The sequence below is a fragment of the Siphateles boraxobius genome, unplaced genomic scaffold (assembly GCF_051911475.1).
Source record: "Siphateles boraxobius isolate OS27281-9 unplaced genomic scaffold, OSU_SipBor_1 53, whole genome shotgun sequence".
NCBI lineage: Eukaryota > Metazoa > Chordata > Actinopteri > Cypriniformes > Leuciscidae > Siphateles > Siphateles boraxobius.
The window spans coordinates 1,380,888-1,402,934 of NW_027509175.1; the positions used below are offsets into that span (position 1 = coordinate 1,380,888).

General features: G+C 42.1%; 1 protein-coding gene across 3 annotated transcripts in view; it reads left to right on the plus strand.

The window, feature by feature from the left end:
* Window positions 1–22,047, plus strand: part of acsl1a (acyl-CoA synthetase long chain family member 1a) — a 55,351-nt gene that overhangs the window by 19,204 nt on the left and 14,100 nt on the right. For 2 of the 3 annotated variants that reach the window (XM_077205002.1, XM_077205001.1), the window contains exons 4-17: window positions 7,957–8,021; window positions 8,184–8,285; window positions 8,977–9,076; window positions 10,102–10,277; window positions 10,712–10,744; window positions 10,889–10,940; window positions 11,634–11,707; window positions 12,008–12,085; window positions 13,035–13,169; window positions 13,276–13,410; window positions 18,189–18,284; window positions 18,478–18,550; window positions 18,659–18,747; window positions 19,596–19,712. In XM_077205002.1, the coding sequence (XP_077061117.1) occupies window positions 7,957–8,021; window positions 8,184–8,285; window positions 8,977–9,076; window positions 10,102–10,277; window positions 10,712–10,744; window positions 10,889–10,940; window positions 11,634–11,707; window positions 12,008–12,085; window positions 13,035–13,169; window positions 13,276–13,410; window positions 18,189–18,284; window positions 18,478–18,550; window positions 18,659–18,747; window positions 19,596–19,712 (1,325 nt within the window). Of the gene's footprint in view, window positions 1–7,956; window positions 8,022–8,183; window positions 8,286–8,976; window positions 9,077–10,101; window positions 10,278–10,711; window positions 10,745–10,888; window positions 10,941–11,633; window positions 11,708–12,007; window positions 12,086–12,248; window positions 12,327–13,034; window positions 13,170–13,275; window positions 13,411–18,188; window positions 18,285–18,477; window positions 18,551–18,658; window positions 18,748–19,595; window positions 19,713–22,047 lie in introns of all 3 variants that reach the window. The other variant, XM_077205003.1, reaches the window with a different exon arrangement.

Consider the following 22,047-nt stretch of genomic DNA (forward strand, 5'->3'; position numbering starts at 1 on the left):
AAGTAAGCTATATGGCTTGTTTAACCTGTTTGTTATAGTTAATTTGACTAACGTTAAATCTTGAGAGAATAGTGGTTCCCTTTCAGTCGAGAACGTCAGACGTAGTCGACGGTCGACTGAATTGGGAGATCGCTAGAGAGCCTGTCTTCTTCGAGTACTATTGAACAAGCCAATGTAGTTGGCGTGCGTGATTCGCATCACACACTCCGCCCCCGCGGCGCGGGTATAAATACGGAAGTGGATGCACGCACTAGTTGCCTTTCGCTTCGGAGCCGATCGTTTGATGTCTCTGAGAGTGCTGTTGTCTACAACGAGCGAGTGTGTCGGTGTTCTTCAGGAAGACTCTCCCAGTGCTGGTGTTCTACAGCCCGAGTGCAGCGGTGATCGCGAGCTTTGAGCTCTCAACTGCTGTTTTAACAGCAACAAATTTCTAAATGTTTGTGTGTGTTGATGGCTGGTTAGAGGGCGGAAAAGTGAGTGCTTCACTGTTTCAGTTCTCTGTTCAGTGTTGCCGCGGTCATTCCCCTGTGTGCTCCGGCACTGGTGACGGTCCTATTTTCTGAAAGAGCAACACGGGTGCGTTTGCGTCTTTTTCAAGATGTCATTCCGCCCGTGCGTTTCTGGGTGCGGTCGTTCCCTGTCTCTCTCTGATGGTCACAACTGTTGTGTCACGTGTTTGGCTTATAGGACGCTGAGACAGCTTTTGTGGACAGCTCATGTTTTCACTGTGGGAACATGACTGTCGCAGTGTTGAGGGCGAGACTCGCCTTCGTTCGCGGAGAGCGAGTCCCCATTACCATGCCCCACCCTCGGGTGCTGTGTGGGATGGGTGACCGGAGGATAGTGTTGGATGTCCCGCCCGGTAACCATTCCCTGTGGGCTCCTCACTCCTCCCTTCCACTGCAACCACTGGAGCCTCCTGTGTTGTCTGCTGGTCCATCTGTAATGGGTGGGCCAGCGGTTTCACTCGGGGCTCCCCTGGAGGACAGGACGCCGATTGCAGCATCGGAGGGTGAGCTGACTTCTAGAGATGATGACTCGGCTGCATTGTCTCCCTCCGGGAGTTCAATGTTGCCCGAGCCGGATCCAGAATTATCAGCTATGCTGAAACGGGCCGCCGAGGCTGCCGGGCTCGAGTGGAACCTCCACCGTGTCCCGTTCAGTCTCGGTTGGAATCTGGAGTTTGGTATCTTGGGGCGGGCCGCGCTGGTTCTCAGCTCGCCGCCCCAGTGCCTTTCTTTCCCGAAATGCATGGAGAGCTTATCAGGTGGTGAACAGCATCTTTCTCTGTCAGAAACTGCCGCCTGAATAGCTTTTCCCCCTCATTACCCTTGGTGGAGGAACGGTGAAGGGTTGCGAGGTGTCCCTCAATTGGAGCGGTCTGTCGACACAGGTGCACCTGTGTCCGGCGGCCGCTGCCTTTTGGGGGGATCCTCGTCTCCCCCCTAAGGCCTGTGAGTTTCGTCTGTTCCGACGGGCAGAGCTTACAAAGCCTGTGGGCAAGCCCCTTCCTCTTGCGTGCCATGGCGTTGCTGCAGGCTAGGGCACCCATGGCATGCACGAGGGTAATCCAGACCGTGCGCTCATAGGTGAGCACCGCACTGCATCCGACCTCACCCTCCAGGGTACGGGGGTCGTAGCGTGCGTGATCGGTCTGGCGATGTCCACCTTGGTGGTCCAGTAGCGCCTTCGTTGGCTCAGCCTGGTTGGTATGGCGGATGCGGACAAGGTTCGGTTCCTGGTCTCCCCAATTTCCCAGGTTGGGCTGGTCGGCGACGCGGTGGAGAACTGCATCAAACAGTTCTCTGCCGCTCAAGCGCAGACGGAGGTCATCCGGCACATCCTGCCCCGGTGGCCAGCTGCTGCCTCCACCCGCCGCCGGTGGCAGCTCCTCCGCCTGCTCGTCGCCGTGGGCGTTCTCCGGCCGCCGCTCCTGCGGGCCCTCCGCAGCAGCCTCCACCCAGGCCTCAGCATGGAGCCGGCCGCAGTAGAGACGCCCAGCCCGCTCCAGGCGCTGCCAAGCCAGGTGGCAAGCGACAGCGAAAGCATTCCGGAGCGGGCCGCCCAGGAATGGATGAGATGCTCTTGGAGTGGCACGATCACTCCCTCCCCCCGGGTGAGGGCCGGGTGGAGCCTTTGTTTGTGTGTGTGTCTGTTCCGCCGCTGGCTCCCTAAAAAAAAAAAAAAAAAGCGGAGCAAGCGGTACCCACACTTCAAAGAGAGAGCAATTTCATCTGTTCCTGGGTCCCAAGAGGGCCAGTCTGGCGGGTGTGACCCTGTATAGCCTTACACCCCTCAGCTCCCCCTTGGTCGCCAGCAGGCAGCTTGGTGCGTTCGAGGACCCGGTCATCCGCCTTCTCACGCGCCCCCTGCCGCTTGTGGAGACAGGTAAGTGTTGCACAGCACACTAACACCACTCTCTCTACTTTGCTGCCCCACCTCAGGCTCGGCTACCCCGCTCAAGTCAGTGATAGTCATCACATTAGGTGTTGAGCAGACGTGCTCCTGAAAATTCAGTGATATTCATCACACCGAGTGTTGAGCAGTGCTCCTGACTTGTGCGTGCTTATCTTATCCTGCTGGCGAAGGATTTGATATAGCCGCTCCTCCAGCCGGTACGAAGGCCAGTTGTAAACTCGTTCTTCGTGCTACTAGGTGGTGGGTCGTGACCATCTTGGCCCAAGATTGGTCTGCAGCTTTGACCTGAAAGACACGTAGTGTCCTTCCCCTCGAGTGCTCCAGAGCCCGTTGGGTCTTCAGGTCAACTGGAAGAGAGTAATCTCGCCCACGGGCTGAGTGTCTCTTTTTTCAGTTTTGGAGAGGTACTCGGTCCAACACGTCTCTCCAGTGAGTGTGTGTCCAGCTGGTGTTGAAGTGAGAAAGGGTCCCACTGAAAAGATTCAGAGACTCCTGGGGTATACGATAGCCGCAGCCTTTGGCTTCCTTCGTATGTGACCGCTTCAGCGCTAGCTTTACGATCGAGTCCCGAGGTGACCGTGGCAGAGCAGCTCACCCTGTGTGACTATAGTTCATCCCGGTCTGCTGCCAAACCCTCCTCAGCAGAGGGGCCATGTACAAAGGGCGTGTTTTAACGGGGGCCTGGGCGACCCCCGACTACACGGGCATTCGTGCCTCGAGTTGTTAGACATTGCGGGTGTCACAAACTCTCCCGTCACCTCCTCCTTGGAGTCAGACGCTTCTGAGGGCGCCTTGTTCCACTCCTCCCGCTTACTCAATCGTGCCGCCATCGAGCCTCATGACAGTTATAGCCAGGGCAAGTGGAGACTCCATCCCCTGGGTCCGCTGGGTCTTGACCATTCCGGGGCCGCTCAATTTCCCCCCCGGTTTTATTTTTCCGCCAGTGTTTGGGTAAACCGAGCGGACTACCCTTGGACAAACACTGGGTCTCAGCTGCCCCGGGGGCCCGCAGAATACGTTTAACCCCAGTGAGCCTTCTAAGAAGTGACTGCGACTCAGGGTCGCCTTGCGCCTGCTCAAGTCAGTGAGATCATCACACTTCATGTTGAGCAGAGTTGCTCCTGAAACTCAGTGAAGTTCATCGCACTCAGGTGTTGAGCAGCAATGCTCCTGTAGCTCAGTGAGTCCATCACAGGTAGCTCAGTGAATTCATCACACGCAGTGCTGAGCAGAAATGCTCCTGGTGCTCAGTGAAGTTCCTCGCACTCAAGTGTTGAGCAGAAATGCTCCTGAAGCTCAGTGAGTTTATCACACTCAGGTGTTGAGCAGTAATGCTCCTGAAGCTCAGTGAACTTGTCACACTCAAGTGCTGAGCAGAAATGCTCCTGTCGTTCAGTGAAATTCTTCGCACTCAGGTGTTGAGCAGAAATGCTCCTGAAGCTCAGTGAGTTTATCACACTCAGGTGTTGAGCAGGAATGCTCCTGAAGTTCAGTGAACTTGTCACACTCAAGTGCTGAGCAGAAATGCTCCTGTCGCTCAGTGAGGTTCTTCGTACTCAAGTGTTGAGCAGAAATGCTCTTGAAGCTCGGTGAGTTTATCACACTCAGGTGTTGAGCAGGAATGCTCCTGAAGCTCAGTGAACTTGTCACACCCAAGTGCTGAGCAGAAAACGCTCCTGAAGCCCAGTGATCTTCACATGTTGTGTTGAGCAATGCTCCTGTCTTTTGCGCCCGTCACTTGCACCTACGTGCCAAGTCAGGAGAGGAACAGGTCTTCATAGTTGCCCCTTATTGGCCCAACTAGACCTGGTTCCCTTCAACAGCCTTCCTGACTTCCCCTGAAAACTCTTTCGGGGACGGGGCACGATGGCACACGCGTTCTTCCCCCGGATATTCCGGGCGGTCTTACATCTGAACGCGGAGGTTCAGGTGGCTATCACAAGAATGTGTGATAGTTACCATCACTTCTGCCAGCACCCCCTAGAATGGGGTAGCGTGCTTACGCCTTTAGAAGTGGAACCTAGTCGTTGAGTGCGTCTTCTCTCCAGAGGAGATCCTGAAAGCTTTCGATCACTTCAGTGCTCTCTTTCCTGCAAAATGGGTTGCAGTAGGCTGTTTTCCTTCACCCTCAAAATGATGTTGCCTCGGTGTTTAAACGACGCTCATCGTGTTGCAGAAGTATGCAGAAGCACGTTCTGATCGTCAGGTTCCTGAGGAGCAAGGTCTTGTAAATCCTTGTATCCCTCTTTATCCTCTTGGGCCTTGTCCCTGGTGCGACTGCACTGCAGAGACCGCCCCTGTGCCACTGCAGGCAGTGAGTTAAAAATTCTGTTATATCAGTTCTCCTGCTCGCGTGGTCTCTACTAGAGGGTAGGGACTTGCTCGCTTTCGGTCAACGTATTGTGCCTGGAGTCTGGGCCGGCTAACTCTCACAAGCTGAGACCCCGGCTCGGATTGTGCCCAAGGTTCCTACCTCTCCCGTAATAGGAGCAGGTGGTGAGCCTGCAAGCGCTGCCCTGGAGGAGGCAGATCCAGCCCTGGCTTCTCTGTCCGTTCGCTTGGACGTGTACAGAATGCAAGACATAGACCTCAGACCAGCTCTTCAAATATCTGTTGGAATTCAGCAGAGAGGGAAGGCTGTTTCCATGCAAAGTTGCACTTAGTGCTTGCCTTCATTTCGGCAAAGATCCGAGATGCAACATGTCCACTTAGGTGTTGAGCTCCTCTATGATGAGTGTAAAGTGCTCCGCCTGGGCGTTGACGATATACTTTGCTAAACAGATTCTAGAGTTGGGGGCTGGACGACACCTAGTTGAACCGCTGCTTCCCGTGGGCTCCCTTCTCATGAAGCCAGTTTCACCGTGAGCCCGGTTCAAGTGTCGGCTTGCTGCGCCATTCCCCTCCTATGGACTGGATACGTGCGCCTTTCTATTCCAGTTGAGTTCCCTTAAAACTGAACCCTGTTGAGTTCCTCCACACCCCTCCGACGTCGGACGTGCTGAACGTCTGGTGTTAGGCCTACCACTCGTAAGCAGTGTGGAACCTGTGTTAGGCTGGGTCCATATGTTGCGGTCCCTTCGGTGACCCCATATGTGTATTCTTCCACGATACGGCTCCCTGCGGTGAGCCCGTGTCTTCCCTCGGCAGAGTCTCTCTGCCGTCACTGTCCGGTGTGTCTCCCCCCGTCTTAGGCTGGAGCCACCCCAGTGACATTCCATATGTTAGACTGCCCGGTTTCCGCCCAGTTCATATGTGTATTCTCCACATTACCTCCCTCTGGGTTGGATGTGGCTTCCGCAGCGTCCCTATCCTTCCAACGTACAGGGAACGCTTTCCCAGTGGTCCTGTAGGAACAGCAGTGACTTCCCTGGCCTAAGCCCTGTCCTTCCCCGCCTTAAGTTTGCGGGGGCATCAGGAGGCTTTGGTTTAGGCACTGGAAGGTGGCAGCGTTAGTGGCGTGTTCAATGGGTGATCCCAATTCAGTCGACCGTCGACTACGTCTGACGTTCTCGACTGAAAGGGAACGTCCTGGTTGCGTATGCAACCCACCGTTCCCTGAAGGAGGGAACGGAGGACGTAGTCCCCTTGCCACTACCGCTGGACCACCGCTGACCCCGGGTTACTCTCGGCTCCTCAGCGAAAAGCAACTAGTGCGTGCATCCACTTCCGTATTTATACCCGCGCCGCGGGGGCGGAGTGTGTGATGCGAATCACGCACGCCAATTACATTGGCTCGTTCAATAGTACTCGAAGAAGACAGGCTCTCTAGCGATCTCCCAATTCAGTCGACCGTCGACTACGTCCTCCGTTCCCTCCTTCAGGGAACGGTGGGTTGCATACGCAACCAGGACGTTAAAACAGCATGCCTCTTTATACAATATTATGTTTTCAAATATAGCTTAAGGCTGTCAAAATGATAATTAATGGTGGCATATGTTTTGTATAACGTGCATAAATTCACCCAGACATTTGCCACAGTTTCTTTCAAATAATGCTTTAAAGCCAAATATGTCGCTCTTTCCAATAACGAAAAACAGCATAGAAAACTATTAATTATGTTTTGTCGTGTTTTATGTTTCTCTTGAAGCAGGGTCAGATGTTATCAGGGGGTTGGGGGGCAATGTGAGCATAATTTATATGCACCCAAAATTCAAGATGTTTGAAAATGTCCCTATATGAGTTATTTTTATATTTATAACATATGATATTAAAAAATATTTCCAGAAAATTGGCGCGATTGCAAATGTGATAGGCCTAATGATTTTATACAACAGTCCAGTAAACAAAGAGTGAATATTGTGGTGTGACATTTTAGACGTAATATTGTAAATATTCTCTGTTTTTGCTCTTTTTCTCCAATTACAGTAGTTTCAAACAAGCCACCGAAAAAGAGTAAATCCGGGGTTTTTGTGACTGAGTGACCTAGTTGCTCATTTCCGGAATGAATCTGCTGCTTTGAACGAATCAGTTGAATGAATGTTTCTATGACTCGTACAGTAAGACGTTGATTTGGCGATTTTAATTTCATAATTAAAAAAATATAATTTATTATTTTTTAGCATCTAATTTTTTCTGTATTAAAATGATTATATTTAAATAATTAATCTCATAACATTATTTATTGTGTTGTAATTGCAGTGTAAATGCATGGATAGAAAAAAAATGGTTAGAACACAGTTAGAAAAAAATGCCCCTGGAAATCAATTTAAGGGGTCAAATATGGGCTATTAATGGGAAAGTTAATGTCTGGGTGATATTGCATAAAAAAAATATATATAAGCAAATTAAACATATGACGTTTACTATAAAACCAATATAATTAATGCATCAGACTTGTGAATTTGCCTTCAAATGTTTTATCTTCAACATTTTTCATATAATTATTATAATCATAATAATTCCAAATTTTGATAATCATAAATACATGCTGTAGTAAATTATAAAAATATTATTAATATTACGATATAAATGTATAAGAAAGGTAATCAAGGTAATCAAAAATATACCAGGTTGAGGCCAATATAAACTTATTTTCTGTTTGGTATTGTAACTTGACTTGGACTTAACTTGACCCTTAGCAGGACTCGACTGGACTTGCTTGAAGTGAACCATTGACTTGACTTGACTTGACTTGGTTGCGTGTACATGCGACTTAGACTTGCTTGAGACTTGATGGTATGGGACTTGAGACTTACTTGTGACTTGAACATGTGTGACTTACTCCCACCTCTGCCAGTAGGTGGCGACAAGTGACTGTTCAAAAATGTATTTGTCATTGAATCATTCATTTAAAAGATTTGTTTAAAAATGCTGATCCATCCAGTAATGAAACAAGTCTTTATGAGTGAGTCATTGAATCATTCATTCACATTTTTTTTTTAATATTATTAATTCAGATTAATTAAATATTTTCTAAATATACTGTATTGTTTAGTTGTCTATTCAGAATCAAAAATATCCAGAATCGTGCAGCTCTAAGCCTAAAGTTTTATCATTATGTTTGAGATCTTTACATATTTGTGATTTAATTTTTTATAGATAATGGTCCTTGTTTGGGATCACGAAAAGCAAGCAAGCAATATAAATGGCTGTCGTATAAAGAGGTAAAATTTCTGTAGTCTGCTGTGTGATTTTAAATCAGAACTGGTTTAGCATTTCATTTTTCGTAAATGTTCATGGATTCCTCTCTTGTTTATATTTGATCAGATATGGCTGTGCAATTGAATAAGTTATGTATTTTTTTCGTATGATGTTTGTGTTCGTAGGTAGCAGACAGGGCAGAGTTTGCAGGTTCAGCATTACTCCACAGAGGTCACAGTCAATCGGGAGACAAATACATTGGCATCTTTGCACAGAACAGGCCCGAGGTATTCACATCCTACTAGAGCTATCTGCCTCAGACAGTTTGATTGTAAAATGGATTGTTGTGGGCTGTAGGCCAATAATCACGTATATGAAAGTAAACTAAACAATATGATAACTTCTAAAGCCACTTTTTGTCTATTCAGTGCTTTACTTGTTTGCCACAATAATGTAATAATAATTTTTATATTGTGTCTTACTCTTTAACTTTTTTGTACCAACATTTAAATTAATCATTTGATACAGTGCAATTATTATGTACATACATGTTTTTACGTTGTACTTATATTATTATAATTACCTGCATTTTCCCTTCCCTTTTACTAAACCTGTCCTAACCTTACCCGTATCCCACAATAGCTGCAAAAGTGTTTTGCAATACAACTTCATCACAATAATTACATTGTACTTATTTTTTGATGTAAGTACACAATAGTTAAAGACACCTTATATATAAATGTTTTTTCATTTGGGTGCTTTCTCAGCAATAATAATATATACGATTTAATTAAAATGTCATGTATTTACATTATTTGAAGGTTGATTGACAGCCCTAATTAATTGCTTCGCTTATTGTACAGCAGGTTTGGCAACACTTCCTAATCCTGCTTTATTCTATATTTATTCTGTTTAAGATGATATTATTTGTGCATAAGTATGTGTATTCCACAACTGATTAAATTGCTTGTACATTAGTGGACGATTTCAGAGCTGGCATGTTACACATATTCACTGGTGGCAGTGCCACTGTATGACACACTGGGTACAGAGGCCATCAGCTACATCATTGACAAAGGTGAGCAAGTTTTATGATATCTTCCCCTTCTATTTAGTTTTATTTCTGCAAATACATACTTGTAAAGAAAAATGATTTTCAGACTCAAAATTTCCTATTATGGAAAAGCATTTTGTTCACTGAAAAAGAACTAAAAGACAATTAACTAGATCCTATTTATTAAAATTACATTTTAAAAAATTTAAATTGAATTATTTAAAGGCACAATATGTAAAATTTTTGGATTAATTGTTTGTACCATGCCTCAGAAACAACATTATAATTAGAAAGAGAGCTTTATTTGTAGTAACAGTAATACAGCATTTTATACAATACATTTTAAAATGAATTGCATACCATTTAGGAACACAAGTCATCCAGCTACTAATATCGATCTATTTTACTGCGATGTGCAACAAGTGTCTCATACCAGCCACCAAGCAAGTCAGATAAAGTGAACTGTAATTCAGCATTTGCGGCTATTTCATCAGAATGAAATAAAATAATGTGAATTTTAGTGATCAAACATAACTGTAACAAATTTCAAATTCAGGGATGAAGGAGGTGGGCGTTAAACAACTTAGATCGTAACTTTAATCATAAAATATGCATAAACAACAAAGCGAAAAGAGCAGCAGCGGCCGATATAAGCAAAAACGGCAGCGTCAAATGTCCTAGGCCCTCGGCCCTTCCCTGCTTCATACCACAGTAACATTAATAAAACTTTTGTACATTAGCTCACCCATTGAACATGATTTCTGCCTGAGTCCCATCTGATTGCTTTCCATCGGCTGTGGAGGTGAAGACAACAACTCCCATGATTCCACGCTCATTCCCGGCGTTATCAAGCTACACCTTTGAAAATGTTTTGAAAAAGCGACCCATTAGCTGCAAAACTTACAGTTGTGCCTTTAATATTTAATTAATTAACAGAACTATTTTTAATTTCATTTGAAGATTTGAATTAAGATGGAAATCGTGTTGACATTGTGGTGTGTTGTCGAAATTTGTTGTGGTTAACAGAGCTAACAGAGCTTTTGTTGTAGCCTCCATCTCCACTGTGATCTGTGATCTTGCGGAAAAGGCTTGTCTGATCTTGGACTGTGTGTCTGGACGGAAGCACAGCATCACAACCTTAGTGATCATGGAGAACTTTGACAGTGAGCTGACTGCACAAGCACAACAGAACGGCATTGAAGTTTTGAGCCTCAAGGAGCTGGAGGTTTGACACACACACACACACACACACACACACACACACACACACACACACACACACACACACACACACAGACACAGACACAGACACACACACACACACACACACACACACACACACACACACACACACACACACACACACACACACACACACACACACAAACACATGACTGTGTGCATGAATAATACATACCTCAACCACTCTCTCAAACATGTGTGCTAATGGTAGGTAAGAAATGCGAATGTCTGTCTGGTTAAGCATGCAATGAACCTGTAAAAACACACACACACACACACACACACACACACACACACACACACACACACACACACACACACACACACACACACACACACACACACACACACTTGCTAAACAGTGATCCCATTAATCTTGTATTTGAACTGCACTAAATGAAGTCTTTCTTTTGGCAGGCTATTGGCAAAGTCAACCACACGACTCCCATTGTGAGTAAAACTGAGCACTGTATTGATTTACAGACTTGCAACATTATATGTGAATAATGAATCGTTTTATTTGATTGCTTTATTATTGATTTTTTTTTTACTTCATAATTTAATAAATGCTTAGTATTGAGTTTTTATTTCAAGCCTCCTAAACCAGAGGACCTGGCACTGATTTGCTTTACAAGTGGAACTACAGGTATCCATTTATATATTTCAATCATAACAACTCTGTGTAGATTTAGCATGTTATTGAATAAGGGAATGTTAATATATTTGGTCTTGGCGGACTAGATCTGCTACGCTGCTGCTGTGGCAGAGCAAGTATGGACTTGATACTGTTAATAGATACACAGACACGCTGATGTGAGCATGTAAGATATCCTGCTGCTACTGCATAAATAGACATGCATAAATCCCATAGCAGATCTAGACAGGTGGAGGTGGAGGGTTTCAGAGGAACTCTGATAGCGCTGAAGGACTAGTTTACAGCAACCACTGAACCAGACTATTTAAATGTTGAGCAAGCAATCTCATTGGCCGCAAGATCAGCAGATGCCAATCTGCTTGTCCCATGTGGTAATAATGTGATTGCTTGTAGATTGCATGTAATGGACCTATCAGCCCAGGCCCTCTAGAATTTCATGTCTGAACTAGATATTTATGTATTGTTAAAATAATAATAATAATAAAGTATTTCATTGTTGTTAATCTCAAACAAAATGAATTATTTTGTAGTTAACACATCAATGCTTTCCAATGAAAAAATAATGTGCACAAATGTGGCTTTAATCATTGAGTATATTGAGTACATGTTGCTTTAAAGTCATATTTTGGCATTTTTTAGGGCTCCAACCTGGAGAATAAATATAACTGATTTCTTTGCCAACAGGAAATCCAAAAGGAGCAATGCTTACACATGGAAACGTTGTTTCCAATTGTTCTGCTTTCATTAAAGTTACACAGGTAAGATAGATTTTTTTTCAGTTCTTTATCCTTTAAAATGTATTTTACTGAAGTCTTTCTTTGAGAAAAAGATCAAAAATGCCAACAAATGAGATTTAAATGTCAGATCAGATCTATGAGATTTTTAGCAGCCTGTTTCCTTTATTTTGTTGTTCAGTTAACTGTTATGTGAAATGTTTTCTTTCTGTTATGTTCACCTTTTCTTGTGCCTCATTTCCTCATTTAATTGTCTGTTTCCTGTTTCTACCTCCCTCATGATCTGTATGTTGATGTGTTGTATGTGTATGTGTGTGTGGTTAGGGGTTGCTGAAACTTGGTCCTGAAGATGTCCTCGTCTCCTTCTTACCACTAGCACATATGTTTGAAAGAGTAGTTGAGGTATGCTGGATTTCACTGTGTGTGTGTGTGTGTGTGTGTGTGTGTGTGTGTGTGTGTGTGTGTGTGTGTGTGTGTGTGTGTGTGTGTGTGTGTGTGTGTGTGTGTGTGTGTGTGTGTGTGTGTGTGTGTGTGTGTGTGTGTGTGTGTGTGTGTGTTTTTACAGGTTCATTGCATGCTTAACCAGACAGACATTCACATTTCTTACCTACCATTAGCACACATGTTTGAGAGAGTGGTTGAGGTATGTATTATTCATGCACACAGTCATTAAACAAATGTTTTAATACATTAATTTAATAAGTTAGGGTTGTTTTGGTTAAATATATGATACTATGATTTATTTGCTCTACCATTGGCACATATTTTACAAATTGTGGTTGCCAAAAGTAATTTCCGGCCTAGGAAAATTGACATCTTCACCCTTTATCCAAATACAGTATTATTAAAAATGTGTTGTGTTGTGCTTGGAGTAAATTATTTTATTAGTGAGAATGCAATGAAACATGCCAAATAGTGTAGCCAAAATTTGTGGCCAGGCTGTCATAAAAAAAAAAATAATAATTAACACATGCAAAAGGAAGAGAGAACCAACAAAACATTAATAACTGATTATGTTGTAGTCAATGTATGCTTTTTTCCTGTGAGCTTTTTATTTTTATATGCATTTTTTTGCATAGTAAAATAAACCCCGTAGCTGTAGTGTTCCTTTTTGCCAAAAATAATTCAGATAGATACCTTAACCAAGTTTAGTGTTTTGATATTCCCTAATATTTAAAATATTAAAATCTTTTTATTTTGATGCTTTAATCAAACTTGTAGTGTCATTAAAAACAAACATCTCCTTTGGACATCACTTTTGGCCTCTACTGTATATATATGTATATACTGTATAGCAAAATAATCTACATTATATTCTTGTTGAATAATTGTGTTTGTTGTGTGTGTATAGGGTGTGCTTCTGGTCCACGGGGGCAGGATTGGATATTTTCAGGGTGATATCCGTCTGCTGATGGATGATTTGAAGACTCTTAAGCCCACTGTATTTCCTGTAGTGCCCAGACTACTCAACCGCATGTTTGATAAGGTACTTCTGTTTAGTTATACACACATAAACTGTTAGAGTTGTAATCTTTGTTTAAATATACCTAAAAATCTTTGGTCATTATACATTCATCTTTGTTTGTATTAAGATCTTCGGACAGGCAAACACTCCTCTCAAGAGATGGCTGCTGGATTTTGCCACCAGCAGAAAAGAGGCAGAGCTAAGAAGTGGAGTTGTGAGGACGGACAGCATGTGGGATAAACTGATATTCAGCAAAGTGCAGGTGACCAGATGAAAAGGAGAAAGAGAGAAAGAGTGTGTTTGTGCCCAGGGAAAGAACAATCAGATGAAACCATTGAGAACCTACAGTGGTGGTCAGAATTAATGGCACCCCTGGTAAATATGATTTAAAAATGGCTGTAAAAAATAAATCTGCATTGGTTATCCTTTTGATCTTTCATTCCAAAAATTTGCACAAATCTAACCTTTCATTGAAGTAAAATAATTGAAAGTGGGGGGTAAATTACTTTATGAAATGAATGCTTTTCTCCAAAACACGGTCTCCAGATCCTTCAGATTCACAAGTTCATGTTGGTGCTTCTTCTCTTCAGTTCACCCCTCATTTCCAATAGGGTTCAGTTTAGGGGACTGGGACGGTCATGGCAGAAACTTCATTTTGTGCTCAGTTACCCATTGTTGTATTGATTTTGATGTTTGTTTTGGACCGTTGTCCGGATGGAAGATCAAACCACGGCCCATTATAAGATTTCTAGCAGAGACGATCAGGTTTTGATTTTTTATCTGTTGGTATTTGCTAGAATCCATAATACCATGTATCTGAACAAGATGTCCAGGAGCTCCAGCAAAAGAATTGGCCCACAACAGATAAGATCCAGCAGTTTATTTAACCGTAGGCATGGGGTACTTTTTATCCTGTACAGACAACATGTGGTGATGTAGGGGTTGTTTGATATATATTTTTTAGGCTTTCTGACCCCCAAGACTCAAGTAATCTCTGCAATTCTCCATCTGTGATAGTCTTTGGCCACTCAAACTTTCCTCCTCACCATGCATTAAGACAATATAGACACACATCCTCTTTCTGGCAGATTTGTAACATCTTTAGTTGATTGGAACTTCTTAATTATTGCCCTGATTGTCAAAATGTGGATTTTCAATTCTTTAGCTATTTTCTTACAGCCACTTTCTATTTTGTAATGCTCAACAATCTTTTGATGCAGATCAGAACTATATTCTTTGGTTTTACTCATTGTGATGGATGATTAAGGGAATTTGGCCTTTGTGTTTCCTCATTAAACTCCTGTGAAACAAGAAGTCATAGCTAGACAATTCCATGTTCCTAGTCACCCTGGTGTGCTAAAACAAGGTAAATATTAATGAGAATATACTTCAGAGATATTTTTTAAAAAATTCTAGATATCAGTAATTGTGGCCAATGTGTTTTGTAGAAAAACATTAATTTCATAATCTGATCCCCCCCACCCTCCCCCACTTTCAATTATTTTACTTCAATGAAAGGTTTGATTATTAAAATTTGTTTGAATGAAAAATCAAAATGATAAACAATGCAGATTTATTTTTTACAGGCATTTTTGATCATATTTATCAGGGGTGCCATTAATTCTGACCACCACTGTATAAAGACTCTGTTGCCTGGCAACCCACAAATTTAAACACTAATAAAACACTCAGCATCCAACTGTCCAACTTTATATAGCAAAAAAAAAAGCAAGATAAATCATTCCATAGAAACTCTGCTTCTGCTCCGCTCTGGTGCTGGTGAACGAAACCTTGCTCCGATTGATCCTGGAGTGCGAAACAGAGTCACTCTGACATTCAAATACAAGTTTTAGTTTGTTTTTCAACAACACAGTACACCAGCATACAGCCTTGTTATAAATAGATGTATATAATATAATTCTTTACATGCTTATGTCGCATCAACAATGAATTCTGCTATATAAATATATTAAGTCAATCGTGTACTCTTAATACAGCACATATCAACTGAACTTGCCCAAAACTCTCACTTAATTGGGGATATCGTGGGACAGGTACAGCATGGAAGAGGGGGTTTTGGGCTCAGTTTAGCTCCTCCTAATGGATGAGATGGGAGAGTGTGGAACAACGCAAAATGGGCTGGCAAGACCTTTGTTCAATGGAAGAGAGTAGGATCAGTTCCCTTATTAGGTCACATATGATGTTCTCCCATCACCGCAGAACCTAAACTTCTGGGTAGGAGAGGATCCCTCTTGTCCTTTGTGTTCATCACCTGCCACATTAAGGCACATTTTGACAGGATGTAAGGTGGCTCTTAGCCAGGGTCGGTTTACTTGGCGCCATGACCAAGTATTGCGATGTTTGGCTTTAGCATTGGAAGGCAAGCGTAGTATGACCAATAAGTTGCCGCCTGTTCTAGCAAAACATTACACGCAGAAGACAATATTCCTCCGCCCAGGCGAGCAACCACCAAGAAAAGGTGCTAATACCAATTCTCGCCCAGGACAACTGGAAGCTGCTAGGGACTGGAAGATGCTGGCTGATCTTGATCAACGGCTTATTTTTCCACTTGAGTTTGCCACCACTAACCTACGACCAGATATTGTTTTGTAGTCTGGATCAGCAGGCATTGTTCAACTGATAGAGTTAACAGTGCCATGGGAGGATGCGGTAGATGAGACATATGAGAGGAAGAAACTGCGGTATGCTCATCTGGCCACTGAAGCAGAACAGCGAGGATGGAGAGTCGGGGTTTATCCAGTGGAAGTGGGTTGTCGTGGTTTCGTGGCACACTCTACAACCCAGTTCCTCAGAGACGTCGGATCCAGTGACCAAGAGTTGCGTCGCACAGTAAAGAACTTATCTAAAGCAGCAGAAAGGAGCAGCAACTGGCTGTGGTTGAGACGGAAAGATTCTAGCTGGCTGTGTACAGGCCGCCATGCTACGGTTTCGTAGAATTCTTGAAAACTTGAGTCTGTTGGTTTATTTGTATAGGTTGTATAGTATTTACAGTCATTACGTTCCTGTGTATATTGCGTGAATGACGGGTGGTTGGGATACACTGTGCAATACACTGTAGCTATTAACACCAGATGGAAAGAAGCGTAAATGGATGGAGAAGCATAGGTTACTGTAAAGCTACGTCTTAGTTGTTGCTTATCTTGGCGAAAGCCGAGTACAAATCAGCATGAAGTTTTAACATCTACTCTCGTGTAATGAAAATCATAAAAAGTGATTATGATTTGATTAGTGATTATGATGACTCTAAAATCTCTTTTGTAACTAAACTAAGTACGAACACAACTCTATTTAGGCCTGGTACAAAATTCAGCAGCCTAATTGTTAAAGCAACACCAAGGAACTTTTCCTCTGCGGTCGTCCTACAGGTTGGAAGCGGAATTGTCCATTACCGCTGTCGTAAATAATTTAGCCTACCGCAGCCTACTGTCGCACGCGCACGCTCGCTGTTTATCCAGCACCGGTTTGGGATCAACAATGGCCACAGACAAGGTAGAGTATGATGCATGATTTTATGAAAGACATCACAAACGAAGAAAAACTATGTATGCCGTAAAGCAGTCGAATTTTGTAGTTCTTTTTGTACTCCGGTTACTACCCGAAACCCGAAGTTACATAGTGCCAGTAAAAGCGATACAGACCACGTCAGGCTATGGCAGACGTGTCATTTAACTTATAGTAAGTCGATGTACCATCACAAGGGTCTTGGAAATATATTATGAAGGTTGAAAAACTACATAGTGTTACTTTAACAGGAACTAAGAAAAGGAATTATATCTTCCCTGTTCTTGCCTCATTGCATTGGCTACCAATAAAATTTAGAGTCGACTTTAAGATCCTTCTTTTCGCATACAAGGCTCTACATAGTTCGGCCCCAGATTATGTGATCTTATTAGCCCATACACAGCCTCTAGGTCACTAAGATCTTGCGATCAGTCACTTTTATCTGTCCCTCGTTCCAGGCGTAAATCCGAGCTTTCTCTGTAGTCGCCCCAAAGCTTTGGAACAATTTACCTTTAAACATCAGGACCTCTCCATCTCTGGTTGCTTTTAAATCTAGCTTAAAAACCTATTTTTACTCTCTTGCATTCGAGTAATGTTGTGTATGTATTTTAAATTAGTCTGTGTTCTATGTTATGTATGTATGTATACAGGGGCGTAGCCAGGACATTATTTCCGAGGGGGCCAGCTTGGGCCAGTCTTTTATTTGGGGTGGCACTTGATTGTCAAAAACTACTATTTTAAAACTCACGCACCGCGTCACTCAGAGTAGTGGTTTTCCTGTGGCTCGTCAGGCCATAAACAATGGATTGAACTTCCTTATGGACACTAATAATGTCTTATTGATAATCCATGCTATTGGGATGGGTGCTTAGATAATGTGCAGTGCGATGTGTCATGATTATGTGAGGGGTTAGGGACCTTAACATGAGACGGGGATGTTTTTAGTGCAAATGACAGAAAGACACAATATGAATTGTCATTTTAGGCGATAATGTATTTAGGTAAACCATAGCATTTTAAGTGCAATATTCAATTTATTTGTGATAATGTAACATATTAGAAGAGAGAGAGAAAAGAAAAAAACATTACATCTCAAATAAATAACAAGAGCTGATAGTATGTCTAAATAGAACACACATTTAGTAACATTGCAGGCTCACGCCCCATAATACACAAAAAGAAAAAAATCAATAATATGTAGCTTCAATTTAAAGTGAACAGTATTACTACAAACAGTAGTAGACTACAACAGTATCTCAAACAATGAACATTATCACTAGCTTACTGCATATACACAGAATGATTTTGATACTTGATTTTTATCTCCTTTTTTCCACTACTTTTCTCTTTATTTTATTTTATTTATTTATTTTATTGTACTGTAAAGCACTTTGGATAAACTACGGTTGTGTTAAACCTGTGCTCTATAAATAAAACTTGACTTGACTCCAAAAACAGAACTATTTTCTGCTAGTGGGTAAACACAGCAAACTGACTCAGCTGTGACTCCGCCTACAGGCCAGTCTGGGTGGGCGCGTGAGGCTAATGATCACAGGAGCTGCTCCCGTCTCTCCCACCGTTCTCACCTTCCTGCGAGCAGCGCTGGGCTGCCAGGTACACACACACACACACACACACACACACACACACACACACACACACACACACACACACACACACACACACACACACACACACACACACACACACACACACACACACACACACACAAAGACTTCTGTTCTCATGCTATCAGTTCCCACATCTCATTTAGAGTCACTGTTTTTGTGTGTTGCTTATGTTGTAGTTTTATGAGGGTTATGGGCAGACAGAGTGTACCGCAGGCTGCACAATGTCACTTCCTGGAGACTGGACAGCAGGTAACACATGCAAATCTCACACTAACACATATAACTCACATATACACATGTTTTAATGAATAAACAGCCTGTGCTGTAACACAAACTCTCTGTGTCTCTTGCACTCAGGTCATGTGGGAGCGCCGCTGCCCTGTAATTTCGTTAAGTTAATGGATTTGGCTGAAATGAATTATTTTGCAGCCAGTGGAGAGGGAGAGGTAGGTCACCAGTTAAAATGTTGAATTTTAAAGGAATGATCTTGGTTTAATACAAGTTAAGTGGTCCCACTTTATATTAGGTGTCTTTGATGTAAAATGCATATACATGCATGTACACATGTAAACAATAAGTGCATTGTATAAAATATTAATTGAAATGTTATAATATAGTTAAATTGACTTAATATAAAGTGGTTTCAATTAAGCATTGTTGACAGCTTTTGTGGCATAATGTTAATAATGAAATGATTAATAAATAAAATCATTTAGGGCACATTTACAAGACAACAATACTTAAAACGGATACGTTTTTCCTTTGAGTTTTGGCCATTCAGATGACACCATTGTCAAAACGATTCCCATTCACATGATTCCTCGAAAATGACTAAAAACGCTGTATTCTGCTGCCAGGCCATTAGATGGCGATGAAACACAATAGACTGAACATGTAATACCATGTGCATGACTTCATCGTCTTCAGAGATTCGCGTTTTTGTTGTTTACACGGATACCGTTTTCAAAAACTAGCACTTTGAAACCCATTTTTAACAGTTTGCCTTTTTCAGGCACCCAAAACACAGTTGTCGTGTAAACAAATGGCCAAAACACAAGAAAAGTTTTATGTTTTTCAGTTGAAAATGGTGTCGTGTAAACAGCCCCTTAGACTCCTCCCTCATTTATGAATGAAATATTAACAGATGGAATGGGTAACTCCCAATATTTTGATCTTTAGTCATGACAAAAGCAAAGCAAAAATTATAATTTAAACCTACTTTTGTATATACTAACTTTTTGTGTAGCACAGTTTACCTCCCAGTTTACTGGCTGTGTGGGTGTGTCCTCCACAGGTGTGTGTGAAAGGACCAAATGTGTTTCAAGGTTACCTGAAGGACCCGGAGCGAACTTTAGAAGCCATAGATAAAGACGGCTGGCTGCACACCGGAGACATCGGCAAATGGCTACCGGTAAATTCTACATTCTCTCTCAGCACTTCTGCTCCTTTTTTACTCTCAGTCGACAGATCTTATTTTAGTCTCCCAGGTCAGTTCTAATTTAATCAACATCCTGATTTCTGTGAATTTTACCCTTGTTTCAGTGAATCCGATTAATTTTAAATGGAACTGACATCAACCCAGTTATGGACTCACCATATTTGGTGACACATTATTCCAATAGTCCACTTTAGACATTCTACTAACTAAAAATAACTTTGTAACTACTACTCATTAGAGTATTAGTAGACAGTCTGCTTAAAATCTGCTAACTCTTTATTTACTTGACTTGTAGTTGCAAAATTACTTAATTTATTTCAATGGTCCACTTTAGACATTGTACTAACTTTTTTTTACCCAATATTTAGTATTTATTTTACCCTAAAACCACTCTGTTAATAAAAATTATGTCATCTGCATTTACACTACATTCAAAAGTTTGCACTTTGGTTACATTTTATTTGTCCAAAAATACAGTAAAAACTATTCCGGCTATCACCAGACCAAGCTCCATCTTTTAAGATTGAACTGTGGTGGCAAACAATTTTACATCACTGAATAAGAGACAAACATGAACCAATTGTCTTTAAATGTTATTTATTTTCTTGCAAGAAAAGGCCAGCTGTCATACAGAACGGCTGCAGAGTGTGACAATGAGAGGAGGGCATCCTTCCTTCCTTCCTGTTTTTTAGGGGGATAGTCCCTTAAGTGTTTAGCAAGCAAGTAAAGACTTTATCTGAAGCCGGGCTCAATGAATAAACACTGTTATTGCACTCCTGACATAAAATCAGACCCGCAGTCACCTCAGTATAAACAAGAAATAGTATAGATGTTCAAAATAGGAAAACCTTATCTTAACTCAATTAATACTTTTCATTGTAACTTGAAGTTAGTCGTATCATCGTCAAATTTCTTGGTTGCATGGTTTTCGACATGCATCTTCAAATTGGTCCTCATAATTAGACATTTAAAGCATTTGATATGAAGCTACGTTTCACAATTATCTCCACTAAAGCTTGAAAAACATTGTATTACACATGGCAGGCACATCAACAACAAAACTCCTATCAATATCAGCAGCACTGTATGTCATATCCAATATTCCCACCCTCCCCAGTGGTTGGTGAACCATTTAAACCAATAAGTTATCATTTTTCTTATTTTACAGCCATTATCATTTTCTCAATAATATTGTTTATGTTGTCACTACAGTCTGGAATGTAAAAACAACATGATGTATCCCAACATTTTACACACTCCTCCTTTCTCAGTAGTTAACATGTCTAACAGTAACCTATTCTGTATAACAGCATCTCTGATTTGTTTCATTTCATCATCAACCATTGTCAAATCATTCTCAGTGCTGTTTGCCATTACCTACACAGTATAGCCCACATGAAAAATAAAAAATAGAACATAAAATAAAACATAAATGAACATAAACCTAAACTTTGTAAAATACTCATTAGCTGTGTTACTACACCAGAATTGTTATAATTTGAACAAGAACTGTCAGATTTGTCAGATTTTTCATAATCCCCTAATAACTTCATAAATCTCCTGATTTGATGTCGTGCATTGGTGTATCAACTGCCATACCTTGAGCTGCGTTCACCTAAACATAAATGTTAGATAGGACAGAAGATATTTCTTTTCAACATGTCATGTTCACACACACAACTCGGTTGATGGCACTCGTTGTTTAACTCCTTCCATTCCCATAAATGGGTTTCCCAAACAATATCCAAAGCAAATCTTTTTTCTTTTCTTTTTTTTTCAAATAAAAGTTATCATCCCCCTTTTTGATGCAGGGTCCAACCTGTGCATCAATTTATCATATTGGTTGAAGAAATATTTTGGTAAACAAAGTTTGTCATCAACACTTAACCAAACACTTCTTTAATACTGCAGCCAGATTTCCTCCAAACAGACTTCTCTGTGTCTGAATCAAAAGACTGCATGCTCTGTAAGGAGTCAGAAATACGTCTCGGTTACGTATGTAACCCTCGTTCCCTGAGTAGGGAACGGAGACGTTACGTCGAGTGACGACGGAATGGGGGTTTTGCTTAGAAGCCTATCACCTTCGAGTGTTAAAAAACGAGCCAATGGCAAAGAAATGCCATGGGTCTGCGGAATTTGCATAGCGTAGCTCCGCCCCACCTCGTGGGTATATAACGAAGGAGGCTGGCAACATGCAGATATGTTTTCCTGCTGAGGAGCCAAGACTGAACTCGGTGTTCCAGTGGAACAGCGGAAATGGCAGGAAGACGTAACGTCTCCGTTCCCTACTCAGGGAACATAGTAACCG